This window comes from Larus michahellis, chromosome 5 (assembly GCF_964199755.1).
Source record: "Larus michahellis chromosome 5, bLarMic1.1, whole genome shotgun sequence".
In the NCBI taxonomy this organism is placed as follows: domain Eukaryota; kingdom Metazoa; phylum Chordata; class Aves; order Charadriiformes; family Laridae; genus Larus; species Larus michahellis.
In genome coordinates, this window is record NC_133900.1 from 69649924 (window position 1) to 69664856 (window position 14933).

General features: G+C 37.3%; 1 protein-coding gene across 3 annotated transcripts in view; it reads right to left on the reverse strand.

Annotated features, from left to right (window-relative positions):
• Positions 1-1407: 1407 nt before the first annotated feature.
• The window catches only part of ARAP2 (ArfGAP with RhoGAP domain, ankyrin repeat and PH domain 2), a 138992-nt gene continuing 125466 nt past the window's right edge, over positions 1408-14933 (reverse strand). For all 3 annotated transcript variants that reach the window (XM_074587777.1, XM_074587775.1, XM_074587776.1), the window contains 2 exons: positions 12836-12967; positions 1408-6307 (listed from right to left, as the gene is read on the reverse strand). In XM_074587777.1, coding sequence (XP_074443878.1) covers positions 5954-6307; positions 12836-12967 — 486 coding nt within the window. In that variant the 3' untranslated portion in view covers positions 1408-5953. The remainder of the gene's footprint in view (positions 6308-12835; positions 12968-14933) is intronic.

Sequence of the window (14933 nt, forward strand, 5' to 3'; positions counted from 1 at the left end):
ATACAAACACATTATTAGCTTTTAAGTGGAACATATTGGAAATGTAGATAGGGGAGAAAATGACAAGTTATAAAACTCATACGTACAGTAAACCTCAGTTTATTCAGACCTATTAGTTCTTAAGCAGTCTGCAGTACTGGACAAATCAATGCTAATTAAATTTTGAAAGAAAAAGCTTTACTGTTTATGTAACCAAAGATATAATTTGCAAGAAATTGCATTCTTTAGTACCAGGCACAACGCATATTATAGGATCATTAAGGCACTGAACTAAAATAATTTAAAAAGGCAAACAGAGTACATTTGCTTTAATTTGCTCTCTGATTTGCTGAGGACTACAAATGTAAATATGTAGAAGACCTTCAGGGGCTTTTATAGAAATGGGTTACAGAACTCCGTAACACCTAGTCATCAACATCTAAACCTCTCTGCCTCTTGGCCAGTTCTGTGAAATCCCTTTCTTTATAGGGAAACACTGAGAAGATCTCTACCAGGATTTAAGATAAAGGTTAAGGCAAGCTTGATATAATAGGCTTGACCATAACGCACCTACCATCTGCAAACCAAGCCAAAGTCAATAGTCACATGACACGGGATCTAAACAGAAAGCACGGCTGAAGTTTCGAGTCATAAATTGGAAAAGCAGAGCAAAACCACATCAAGCCAATGAGCAGAATGGGAGTGCATATGGAAGACAACCTCAAGATTAAGATGTTCCAGAGTCTACGACACAGAATGGGGTCTAGAATAAAAAGCAGGAAGGGCTCAAGTAAGGTTAGGTAGATTAAGTACGTACTAAAGCACCCCAAAAACCTCAACTGCAGTACAAGAGTATAGGTATGTAGGAAGATGCAATTGCCTACTGTAACTGTGGCACTAACATCCACATCCTTATTCCTCTTTACTATCACAGATTGCCATGATTTTCTAGTAAAACATGAGCAGCAAAACATAACAGGAATATTATCAAAGAAATTTCAGCAAAGACAATAAATAGACAGCTAAGCTACAGCAGTGGTAAGAACTAAAATAGCAGGACTGTTTTTCCCCTTAACTGAGCTGTAGATGGATCCCATTTGCAGTGGAGTTGCAGGTAAAGCAGTACAACATCCAAACCTAGTGTGAACCATGAAGAAAACTTTGCAAGGCTTCCTCCCTTTTTTATAGAGAGCAATCTACCCTCAAAACCCACCGGGCTTGACAAATACTTCTTTTTTGGCAGCACAGAGAATATTTTGGACAGGTCAGAAGCAGGAATTCTCTATAGACCATATAAAGTATTCTGAATCCTCCCAATCAACCTTGCGGCAATAGGCTCAGATTTGCAAGTTAGTACATAGTTTTTCAAATAATTCAACATGGAATACATTACATCCATCCATCCATCCAAGTAACCTGTTTCTAACCCACATACATAGTTCAGGTTTCCTAATGTAAGTTATTGAAACTGCAGATGTGCCTTAAGTGGGCCAAATTGAATGTATTTTTTAGAGCATGCTATACTCACAAAAAGGACTTAAGTCAGTATTTTTTTTTTTTTTAAATAATTTTCCATTTGGACTCAGGCAGAACTGAAGTTGTTCTAATTCGGATGCCAGCAACAGTCTGATAACAGATTCTCTACCACTGAAACAGCTTGCAATGGAAAACAGCATTTAAAACACAGAAAGGTGATTATGACAGGGCAGGCTCATAAAAAAGTGTCTCAGCCGGTGAGAGACGTAGCCCTTACCTCCTGACTCCTGCAGGCACACCACCACCATCCCCAGCAGGGCGTGTAAATTTTTTCCCCAGACTCCATAACTTGAGATGTGGAGCTGGTTGTAGGCTAGCAGCACTCATAGGATCACGAACTGTGCCAGCACCTTATCAGGGGAGAGAAGAATCGTAGCAGTGAGATAAAATACCCAGAACATTTACCCTCTGATAAACCTGTATCTGCAGAGCAATCCAAAACTACCCCCGTTGTGAGAGCAGAAGGCACCCCAGGAGTGCCTCTGGCAGACAGAGCCAGTGGCATCCTAAAAACTCGCTTTAGACACAACATCCCTGATCTCTTCACAACGAAGAAACAAAAATCAAGGATATGGCCAAGCCCTCCTCGTTACCTGAAGAAATCTTTGGAGGTATCCTTCCCCCACCGGATAGATTCTTGGATAACATTTGCAAAACCGTAAGGTCTCAACCCGAGTCACACAGTAAAGGTAAGCTCTGCATGAACACGCTGTACATCTCAGCTGGTCGAGTCAACCCCACACTAAAGCAGCCTCTGCTGAGGCACAAAACCTATTAGCCTAAAATAGTATCTCAGAAAAACATCTGCTTCAAAGAAAAATTCCAAAGTAGTAGCCAATAGTCAGCTCAACTAAAGGGAGAAAAAAAAAACAACCCGAAGAGATTCCAGCTTGTATTTTTCTTCAGGTTTTGGGTTTCTCTCCCCCATCCTAAAAAATGTGAAAAAAACTACACAAACAGAATACAGGGATTATTTTAAAACAAATAGTATAAACAATGCTTACATGTCAGCTTTACACCTATGATGGCTGCAGAAGTCTAACAAGTTAAAGATGAACCTGAGATTTACTGAGACTTTAAAGCCTAGTCTTCCCACTGTCATAAGCCCACACATAAAATACCCAAGTCTCATTTAACTTCATTTTGCAGATCAGCAAGTAAACACTTACCTGGTTATTCCATAGCTTTCGTATGGAAAGACATACAGAAATCTCTTTCTTTAAAAAAAAACCCCAAACAACAAAACAAACCATGATTTTTATTGACTAAACTTTTTTTTTCTGAAAGAAATCATCGCCTATTTTAGAGAAATAGCATTTATTCAAATAATTAGCACTTATTCTCTGAAAATTACACTTCCTTTAACATTCAACAACACAGCACAGGAACAATAAAAGATCAGCAGCCATTAAGGTATTGCAACAAGACACATTTATTCTGCAGGTCTTAAATCAGTCTGAAATGTGTAGTGCAACAATGACATGTCCGATAATTGGTCCAAAACTTTGATACCTATTTGAAATAATTCATTGCAAATTTAATTTCTATTTTCCCAAATAAATTTCCCTTGAGTTAACACTGTCACCATTCAGTGTATCTCTGTGGATGTGTACATAACTGTATGCACATATACACATACATATAGCATATGTCCATATATACACGTACACAACCAAATTTAAATATATTTTAATAAACATCTTTGTTTCTTTATTTTTAGGGCCTTTTAACAGCACCCATACAGATATTTTATCTGTGATATGCTTCTGAAACAGAACAAATGTTTCTGTAGTCCTTAGATCCAATAAAAATGCACAAAATATTTTCTTCACGGACATATTCACTTCAATGCACAAAGCCCCTTCCATTGCTCCATTTATTCCATTAGTGTAGGGGCTTAAATGATGCATGAGGCTTTCAGCAGTGAGGTGAATGTCATTTTAAAGAACCCGATAAAAAGATAAACAATACAGCAACCATAACTCAATACTGAAAAACATTTGCAAATAAAAGTACAACTGTAAACAGTACATTCAGGTCCAGCCTCAGAAAGAAAGTAAAGTAATTTCTCCTGATGGCATTAGGCCCCGATTCAAATCAGCATTTAGAAATGTGCTTATTAACATGAAGCACCGGCTTTAGTCGATACAATTTAAGTTCAGGCTTATATGCTTTCTTGAGCCAGGGCCTCAATGATTAGAAGAGGCTCAATTACAAATTAAAAGTAGCAAAAGAGTCAATAGTGCACTGGGAAAATTAAAATCTACAAACTCGTTTCAGATTTAACAACTGGTCAAATACGGTAAGTGCAAAGTCTGAAAGACAAAACCTGCTTTGTCAGTGCTACATTCCAGAAGAATAAATACAAAACACTATAAAATATCTGAGTTTGATCTCATGTTCCCTGTACTTCCTAGCAGAGTTGCCAGATATATTATTTGAGTAATTTGTCCAATTTCTTCAATCAAACAAATTATTTTTCCAATTAAGCTGCTCAATGCAATCAAGAATAGAAGTAAATGATATGAGAAATGTTACAGCACCTGTGACTACCAAAAATAGAAGAGGGGATAAGTGAGCACACTGCTTCTCCATGGGAAGAAATTCAGTAGCAACATAAAGCATCCTCAAAACTATCTGTTAATAAAAATAAAATGCCATCGATACTGATTAAATTGATTTTTTTCTCTGAAATTTTAAGGAATTAAGAGACTGAAACAATTTCCAATAAAGAAGAAATAGTTTAAAATTCTCTCTTCTACCCTAAGAGGTCTGGCCAATTCCAATCAAACTTGAGGAACACTAAAAGGCATCAGAGTAAGTTCTTAAAGCACCAGTGAAAATTGGTGGCAGAGCGGCGATTCAGACCACAAAAGGGACAGCAGCAAAATAAGGCAGAGGCTGTTACTAATGCCTCCCCTGAAGCAAAAGTGCAGTGTCAGCTCATTATCTCTTTGTTCTGTCAGTCCTGCAGCTTATCCAGACAGCATCTGCAACACCTGGAAACAGCCTCAGCACAGCAGTGCCTTTCGCCCATCCAGCTGTTGCGGGACAAAGTGAAAACTGGGATATGCCATGAGAGAGGGAGGAGGCTATCCCAAGCGTAAGTGAAGACAAGATCCACAAACGTACTGAAAAAAACCCAAATAATTTTATTGCTCACATAGGTTTTGTTTTGAAGCCAGATTCTGATTTTTAAATTTAAGGAACTCAGGGCTTAAAAAACCAAAGTAGCTGGAGGGTTGTACATCATGTTTCTTCAGACACTGCTACCTACATACTCAGAATGCAGCAAATGAGGTCACTGAGGCTGCTGTCTCACCCTTGGGACCTCTCCTCACACTCAGAAGGGCTGCGCCACAACTGCAGCACAAGCATTTCCTAGTCCCTGGCAAACAGCGTCCTGTTCACTTTGTCCTCATGGTAAAGGGAGGGTTCACCTCCTCACCCATTTAGTAACCGGCACTTCTTAATTGAGTGAGTTAGTACCCTCCTGATAGATATCTTTGTGTCGGGACCATTTTTTTTCTCAAGGAAATTAATTTCTTAATGTGAATATTATTAAATATTCCATCAGATGCCAGCAACTTTGTCAGAACCAAGCAAGCTCTATTCCAACAGTGATAGAAAAGTCTGCCTTTGTCACCCCGAGCTGACCAAGGTCTGTTTATAAAATTGCTTCAGCCTGCTGAGCAAAAAAGAGATGCTGTTAGTCTTCCAATTCATATACCCTTTTAAATTAGACGTTGCTTTGAAGACTTCTTTTTGTCATCTTCAGTATTCTCTCTCATTGCTTAGATGTCATAATCAGATATACATCATATAGACACAGTTTTGAGATACAAGAACTAATATGAAGTCTTATCTACTCCATACCTCTCCCTTTTGATGCTTTCACATACTGCTCAGTCAGAGGACAAATCTATGGAAGCAGATACTGATTTCATTCTTAAATACAAAAAACCCTAAAAACAACCACCATGCAGAAAGCAGAAGTTACTCATTTCTATAGTGTTAGACAATTAAAAATATTATAGGCCAACAGTGTGAATTCCAGTGTAGATCTCATCTTCCTTCCAAAAATCTCTCTCCAGTACTTACAGGATGGTACAGGATATAAACGGAGCAAAAGCTTTTGATAGTGCTTAGAATTACTATATCAAACAAAATCTGCAACAAAAAATAATAGACAAAACCCCTGGTGTCATTGCACTGCACAGGAAAACTTCCAAATTTCAGGAGATTTACATAATCAGTTCTCAGTTCAATCTTAAATTACGACATGTGGCCCACACATATACAAAATCAACAGCTGCATATAAACAAATTATATTTCCTCTGCACTGTACAAACTACGCACATCAATAAAGACTACTTTTGCCGAGAAAATACACACACACGGATATATATACATATATAAAATTTCAGACTCGGGAAATCAGCTGGAGGTTTCATCATTAAATGCTCTGTTCTTCTGCAGCACTGTATTTAGTTCCTGAATCACATTTGATGGCAATTTGTTATCTAATTCCAAAGTATTTTTGTTTGTTTTGTTCTTGTTTTTCTTCAGCGCCTTATGTGGTCTTTGGTGTAGGTCAGTCACCCCTGCACCTCCATCCCCAACAGAGATCAAGCTTCGATGTGTTTTTGCACGATTTCGCACTTTCTCCTCCTTCCGTTCCAAACATTGTGCCACAATAGATGCTTTTTCTTTCAAGTTTTTTCTTTCTTCGAGAAAGTCATTTTCATGATGCTCACCCAATTTTGGTTTCCCAGACTGCAGTTCTATATTCTGAGCAAACAAGCAAAAAGAAATAAGAACACTCACATTAACACAATATTCAATAATATTTAGATTGCAATTTTTGCTCATTAGTTTCACATAACAGTTTAAAAGAAAAATCAATTTTACTCAAGAGCTGAGACAGCGCAGTTAATAGTTTTAAATTCCCACAATTTGTGCTATTATCATTTAGTAAGCATTTTTATTGAGCATATTTTCTCAATTAGTGATACTTCTGAAAATTACATAAATCTTTCAATTAAATGTACCACGACAATGAAGACATTCATTTTCATATATTCGCAATTTGATTTTTTGTTCTACCACAGCAGACTAAATTTTAATGTTTTACAGCACATCCATGTACTCTTAAAAACTCAGAATCCTTAAATCAAATGAATATAACTGACAATGTTGCAATTTTGATAATTTAATGACTGAGCTACTGGAATATACAAAAGATAATTTTACATGATGACATAAACATTTTCAGCAGCTGTTCAGTACTACCTGATAAATTATAAAGACTCTCTGCCTTCTCAAATTTTGGCTAGAGATGTTAAGTAACATACTGGGAACTCAGATAAAACAACAAACTGATGGCAACAGAACTGTTCCATATTGGTGGGCTGTTTTCAAGTTCTTAAGCGGTAGGAAATGAAAGGTAGATCAAATGCTGCATCTAAATTTGCAATTGGTGTGGCCCATTAGAAAAACATCTGTACAGTGAAAGAAAAGTGCTGAGAACCTGACATCCACACTAACACTATTTCAGGGCTGTTGCCTTCTTTTTTTTTTTTTTTTTTAATACATTTCAGATCAGCTTTAGCTTTCTCCTACTGGCAGAAGGACTATTTTTGGCTGCAGAGCATTAGATATGCTCCTGCAGAATATCTTCACCGTCAGTTTCATCTGAAAGCAATCCAAGTTCACGTGCTCCAGAACCACTCCACAATACAAAGCAAAACACAGTAAATGGGAACAACTGGGAGATTTGCTCCTGAAGTGCACTCCTGATCCTAACTAGAGCACTCATGTAGAAGTATCTAAACTAGTTTCTCTCTAGTGTTTGAATATTTTTTCATGCTTGCTTTAACATATGTCATAGAATCATAGAACTGACTAGGTTGGAAGGGACCTTTCAGATCATCTAGTTCAACCATCAACCTGACACTGACAAAAAACATCACTAAACCATACCCCTAAGCACTATGTCTACCCGTCTTTTAAATACCTCCAGGGATGATGACTCACCTACTTCCTTGGGCAGCCTGTTCCCTTTCAGTGAAAAAAATTTTCCTAATATCCAGTCTAAACCTCCCCTGGTGCAACTTGAAACCGTTTCCTCTTGTCCCATCACCTGTTACTTGGGAGAAGAGACCGACCCCCGCCTCCCTACACCCTGTAGAGAGCGATAAGGTCTCCCCTCAGACTCCTCTTCTCCAGGCTGAACACCCCCAGCTCCCTCAGCCGCTCCTCATAAGGCTTGTGCTCCAGACCCCTCACCAGCTTCGTTGCCCTTCTCTGGACACGCTCCAGCACCTCAATGTCTTTCTTGTGGTGAGGGGCCCAAAACTGGACACAGCACTCGCAGTGGGGCCTCACTAGTGCCAAGTACAGGGGGACAATCACTTCCCTAGTCCTACTCGCCACACTGTTCCTGATACAGGCCAGGATGCTGTTGGCCTTCTTGGCCACCTGGGCACACTGCTGGCTCATATTCAGCTGGCAGTCGACCAACACCCCCAGGTCCTTTTCTGCCAGGCAGCTCTCCAGCCACTCTGCCCCAAGCCTGTAGCGCTGCGTGGGGTTGTTGTGACCCAAGTGCGGGACCTGGCACTTGGCCGTGCTGAACCTCACACCATTGGCCTCAGCCCATCGATCCAGCCTGTACAGATCCCTCTGTAGAGCCTTCCTACCCTCAAGCAGGTCAACACTCCCACCTAACTTGGTGTCGTCTGCAAACTTACTGAGGGTGCACTCAATCCCCTCGTCCAGATCATTTGATAAAGATATTAAACAGAACTGGCCCCAATACCGAGCCCTAGGGAACACCACTCGTGACTGGCCGCCAACTGGATTTAGCTCCATTCACCAACACTCTCTGGGCCCGGCCCATATATGAAGTATCAAGATTCCATGAGACAACTTCCTCATATGCTACGGACAAATAACTCCATAAAAATCCATCCAAACTGAAAAAGTGCCACACAGGAAAGACAAAAGAACCAAAGTCTCCCTCAGCTTTGAGTATCTTCTAGTAGACAACAAAGATATCATACGTGAAAGAAGAATTCCAAGATCTCATTTTCTTCGAGAACTATAAGGCTCTTCCACAAAAGGAATGATCTGCCTACTGCCACACCAATTGAGCAGACAGAATACAGTAAATTCCTCTACCATTCTTATGTGTCTTATAAGTTGTAAAGTGACATTTCTTTCTTCATGAGGACAGCAAACATAAGCCCATTACAAAAAATGAATGTTGATGCAGCAAATTAGTTGCTGTGTAGGAAGAAAAACAGTATATATTAAATGAGTTTACATTGAAGACATCTAAGCTATAAACTCTAAATTTGTGCAGTCTCTTGAAATTTAACCTGAGCTACCATCTGTTCAATAATAAAAGAAAGAAACATTTGGGTGATATAAATCACAATTTTTAAATGGGCAGATAAAGGGGTGATTTTATTGATATCACTTTTAGCATTAAGGAGGCTAGTATTTCTATTTGCATTTACCAAGAATAAAAACTACTCAGTAATAACAAAGCACTAGTGGCCATGATATGCAAAAAAAAAAAAATCCAGTCCCAGAACAACAATGCCGGCAAGAGTTCATACTGCTACATGGGTTACCACTGGTGTGTGCTGTGGAGTAGATTTTAGCTTGCCTGAAGACTGAAATTCTACTCCCATCAGTAACAACTGCTATCAGTTTAGAATCTCCTGCTATCACCTAAGCCAGCAAGAAGCATCCTAATATTCAACATGTACAGCTATATTCGGTGATAAGAAGTTCAAGGCAACTGAGGAACTGTCCGAATGACTCGTTGAGTGTGGGGAGTTCTGTTCTGCCAAATATTTGAAAAAGCTATAAATTTCCTTTTAAAATAATTTCTTTCCATTTAAAATAATGTTCCTGCATGAACACGAAAACAGTGAGATTATCACCAGTGATTCATATTCAATTAATAAAATAATAATAAAAGGACCATCTGTGATAATATACATACAATATGTGAAATGTAAATTGTCATGCAGTACCTTTCAGAAAACACAGTAACACACTCCAAGCTACTCAGTGTTACTCAGCAAACTAAGATATGAATTACTCGTGAAATTCAGTCAGAAGCAACAATCTTCTGTTTACAGATTTTTTTACATTACATATCGATTTTGCATATTTTGAGAAGAAAAATACCAACTATATTTCTTAAATCAATATAGTTCTGCGAAACTGGCTATAGCAGGAGCCCTTTATATAATGAAAGTAGGAACAGATCGAATACAGCACTCAAATTTAAAGGTTGCTTACTTCTCTGGAACAGCCCCTTAACACAAAGTACTACTCAACATTTTGAACTTTTAAAGTAGATTCAGTACATATATATATATAGGAATCCTAGTTCCCAGACATTTGAATTGTAAGAATATTCAATTGATAGAGCCAAGTACTGTTGTTCAAATTGCAGCACTAACAGTTACAAACAGCTTCCCTTATAAATATCAAAATGATGTGTGAACAAAACTGCAACATCAAATTTCTTAATGTTATTTCTTAGTATTTGATCCACTACCCCGTTAGTCACATGCTATAAATTACTCTGCTTTTCTCCTAGTAACCCCTAGTGTAAAGCAACTATTTCATGTTAGAAGCAGCTGTTTGCCTCTAAATTTCAGCCCCTTCATCAAGTAATTAATGAATAAATTGATAATATGATATGCATTTAACTACATTTTTCCTTTTTCTGCACATTGCCAGCAAAAAAAATATGGAGCAACTCTATTTGTATTCTCCATTATCCCTGTGACATACCGTTCCTTTCAAAATGCTACACAGGTATAACCTATTATAAGTCAGTAAGGTATTTGACCATGGCTTGAAACAAAGGTAAAGTTTTTCCTCATTCCTCTATCTTCATGTATTTTGAAATAAAATTACAGGCTTACCGCAGATATGCAGCAATGTGTTTCTATTTCAGCTAAATGATTCTATATGAGAAATGTGCGTATTTTAAATACATATTCCACATATGCAACAAGTGGTGCAGAAATAATGGAAATCTTTTGATTCTATTTGTTATTAGAAGGATTCTTAGTTATACAGCGTTTTCAAGCTTTCTGTATTATATATTTATCTTGTCAGCACACAATGAAATTCCTTCCAATAATGGGAAAAAAAGAAGACATTCAATATAGACTTTTTAGCATGGAACATTAATATTAAACTTGTTGGTTTCTGGGCATCTTTGAGTTGTTTTTTTTATTTGTTTGTTTGGGGTTTTTTGGTTTTTTTTTGTTTTTTTTTTTTCTTTTTTTCTTCCCCCACTTATCTTCACAGCACAAAGATCTCACTTTTTCCACTGTTTGGAAAGCTTTCAGTCTCTTTTCCTGCCTGTATGAAGATAACTTTGATCACATTTCTATTACAAGGTGATGCATTGATCTGTAAACAGACCTCCATTTTTCATAGGCCAACATTTTTCAGAAAATGCTTGCTCCTGTTATTACTCTCTAATGCTTTAAAATGGAGATATTTTTGCTTGTTGGAGAAGTATTAAAAATCCATGGAAAGACTCAAGGCGTGGTCTCCAATTGGGTATCTATTGCTTTACTGACTACACTGCTGTACAATACTTCTCCTTAACAAGCTGTATCACACACTTACTTTCTACTGCTATTTTATTGTTCATTCCAGTTTTGGCTTTCCAGGTAAAAAAAAGTTAGTTTTTATTTTACATCATATAATTTTGTGTGGACTTTCCTAAAGTATGCAAATATCGTTGGCATAAAGCTTCTCTAGATGTAGCCACGGCATAAACAGTGAAGACCAAAATCTTCTACTTTTAAGTTTAAATGTGGACTTCCTCAAAGTTGCAGTGTACAAAACATTAGAGTACTTTCTGATGAAGCACATTATCAACAAAAATAAAAAAAAAAAATATAATTCCAGTACTATAAGGTATTAGGGATTTCAAATCATGAGTCTCAAAATCCAATACAACCTTTATCCTAGAATATCTGAATTTGTAGCCGTCTCAAAGTATTAGAGATCTCAACTGTACCTGCATAAAGGACAGGTAGGAGACATACTTAAGGGTTATGAAGTTTTTTGAATGACAAGACCTATGATTTACTTTCATCAAAAAACTTTAAAAATGCAAACATTAGAAGGAACTTATTAAAGATTTGCAAAAATACTCTCTGAGAGAAGACCGAAACAAAAAGACAAATTAAACAAACCAGGAAAACCATAATTGCATTCACACTGTATTACACTCATTCGGTAAGGTAGAGAAGAAATGCCTGAAGAAAGTATAACAAAAGAAAGATGGAGTTGCCTTTTAGATAAAGCACTACCTCTACATTTGCTTTTGGTTTGCTATGGAAGAGAGTCAAGCTTCGTCAATCTGTGCCTGAACCACTGTCTCTCTAAGTGACGATAACACATACCCATTACCTACCTCCCTTCAAAATCTTCTAAAACAAGCAAGAAATAATACTGCATTGAGCCAAAGGACCAAGCTGTTTTGTTTTAGCACTTATTCTCTGTTGCATTTAGATTAGTTACCACTATTTTTCCCAAGCAGAATAGTGGCCCCATTACCACTGCTTCTTCTCAGATAGAAGTAAGGCAAACAAGTCCTTCCCACAGGCATCAGTATTTCTATGAGGACAACAGAAATTCATCTCAAGCTACTATGATGAGGCTGAGGCATATCATTAGTGCACGTAATGTAGCAACACAGCTCAGTCTCTGCAGAGTTGCAACTAAACCGTCTTGTTCTTCGTTGAGACTAATAATATTACAGCTTAAATGCATCATACTTAGTTCCATCTGAGCTTTTGCATTACTTTCACAGACCTAACTAAAACAGTGCAGTTATTTTAGACAGAAAAAAAGATATGGTAAAAGACACAGTAAAATAAAACTGCATGCAAGACAGTTTTCAAGGACCTTAATTAAAATAAAACTGTAATAAAGTGCACTGTAATAATGTGCATTATATTTCCAGGTAAAAGTCCTATTTACTTGTACCAAAAAGTCATTGCTCAAAAAAACACCAAACACAAATAAAAATCCACTATTGATTTACTGAACAGCCAAAGAGGTGACACAAGTTTAGATCACAACAGTTTTTTACATTAATTTGTCCTAACTGTTCCTGTAATGACAAAACAATTAGAAGGACATTGGTAATAAGAGCATCTACATCTTATAGTTATCCAGATCTAGAGAGTTCAGTATTGCTGGGCTATTTAGAAGTACAGCGTTGTGGCTAGAAGTTCTACACCAAGTTTAAACCCCACTTACTTCTGTACTCCCTCTGGTTTTACAAGTGTTCTTCTCTTGTTGAATGGGAATTAGTGGTAAGCCTCCGACCTTTGGACTTTTAGTTATAGACTGTTTTCTTGCCTTTCCAGCAGGTGGCCATATATCTGCATGCTGAAGAACAAAATGATTCCTTATTTTTAGTGCAGAATTTCATAAAAACACAACATTCTTTTGTACGTAAAACACTCTCGGAAAAAGCGATCTACTGCACAAGATCATGCCCTCCTCTTGTGGGATGAGGGGGAAAACACTATGGTGCTTGAAATTATGTTAATATTTTCTAAGTGCTTCACAATATTGAGTGAACAGAACCAAAATGTCTCTATACAATTTTCATGTATCATATATCTTCCCTTATTATTATTATTCCAATTATCTTCTAAGAATAGAAAATATCATCTAACAAGACACGCACGTTTACTTGATTTGTAATTTCAAAATTCCACATGTTTTCAGGAGTCCCAACAATTTTTTCTGAAACAAAATAAAATGACCCCAATTTGCAACAAGTGTTTCGAAATGTGTATTAATAATTTAGATGAAAATCATTGCTTAACCTACAATAACAACATGCGTTATCCAAAAGGAAATGGCTTGACATTCTGAATGCTCCAAAAACACAATCTACAAATAAACAGATTTGGTTTCGATAATAGTATTTGCTTTAGCTCTACTGAAACAGAATGTACAAGGCCTACAGAAGAATAGTTTCTAAAGCTTGGAGATGAGTGCATGAAGTTAATCAGTACAACTCCATGGGAAATTGGCAGAGCTGCAGAGAGACTCTAATGAGAGCTGAGAATGCTTCATGTAAATATTGGCAAAATACTAATCCAAGGCATGAGTTATAATAAATGGGAAATAAGAAATTCTGCCTGAACTTCAGAAAAAAAAAAAACCCAAACAAAAAACAGATCTTTTTTTACTGTGGGACTAATTAAACACTGGAACAAATTGCCCAGAAAGGCTGTGGAGTCTCCAGTTATTCAAACCTGACCGGACACAGCCCTGAGCAACTTGCTCTAGCTGACCCTGCTTTGAACAGGGGATTTGGCTATATCCTTAGAGGGGATCTAGAACCTAAACAATTCTGTGACACAGTTCACATCTGTAATAGTTTTCTTTTCACAGGCGTCAGGATCTTCAGTGTCCTTAATTTTTTTTAAATGGTATTCAATCTTCTAAATCCTTGAAGTAAGAACTCTCTTCAGGACGGTATACAAAAATCCAGTTGTGGAGCTGTGATCATACTTGCAGATGGTCTGCAAGTAAAACCAGTGTTACTGTTAAACAGCCATCAGAATCAGTGATTATTGAGTTAGAATAGCAGTCTAGAAATCAGAAGCCCCAATTCCAAATTTAGAAAAGAGTATTTTATAGATTCACATACTCTTTATGGAGTAAAAAATTCTCCCTCGTGGTGCTGACCAGGGTGATGTAAAGCCTGTTGTAAGAGTTCTCCCCAGTGAGCATTAAGAACATTTTCTTCCAATGAAACACTGAGAAGGTATCTGAAAGAGCAGGTCTTGCCAACCAAAATCAGGTTATTGTGGACCAAGATACAAGAAACAGGTGCAATTCAGAAAGTGACTGAGAAACTTTAAGTCAGTTTCTGAAGGAAACTGCCTCCCTTAATTCTCAGCAAGCTTAAGGAAACTATCCCTGCCAGTTAAGCAGCCTGATTTCCCTTTTGTGTCTCTAACATTTCTTAAAATAGAACTCTGGGAAAGTACATCAGAAATACTAGCAACATATTAGGCCACATAATAAATGTATTTATTCATAGTTTTGACCTATCTGCTCAACTGCACCTCATGGTAATATAATGTGCCTCTCTCTAGTTGATCAAAGGCAATGGAACTGGAAGAATATTATTGTGTCCATCTGCATATCAATTAATCACTTCCAACTGTATGCTATTAAGTGATTTTGTATAAAACTGTTACAGAATTCAAGAATCAAGTTTCAGCCATACTTTTCAGGATGATTTTGCACCGAACTGAAAGAAACAATGGTCCTCCTTCAAAGCCTCTTAGTATTTACCAGCCTGAAGTACGAGATTAATAACCTCTGGGTT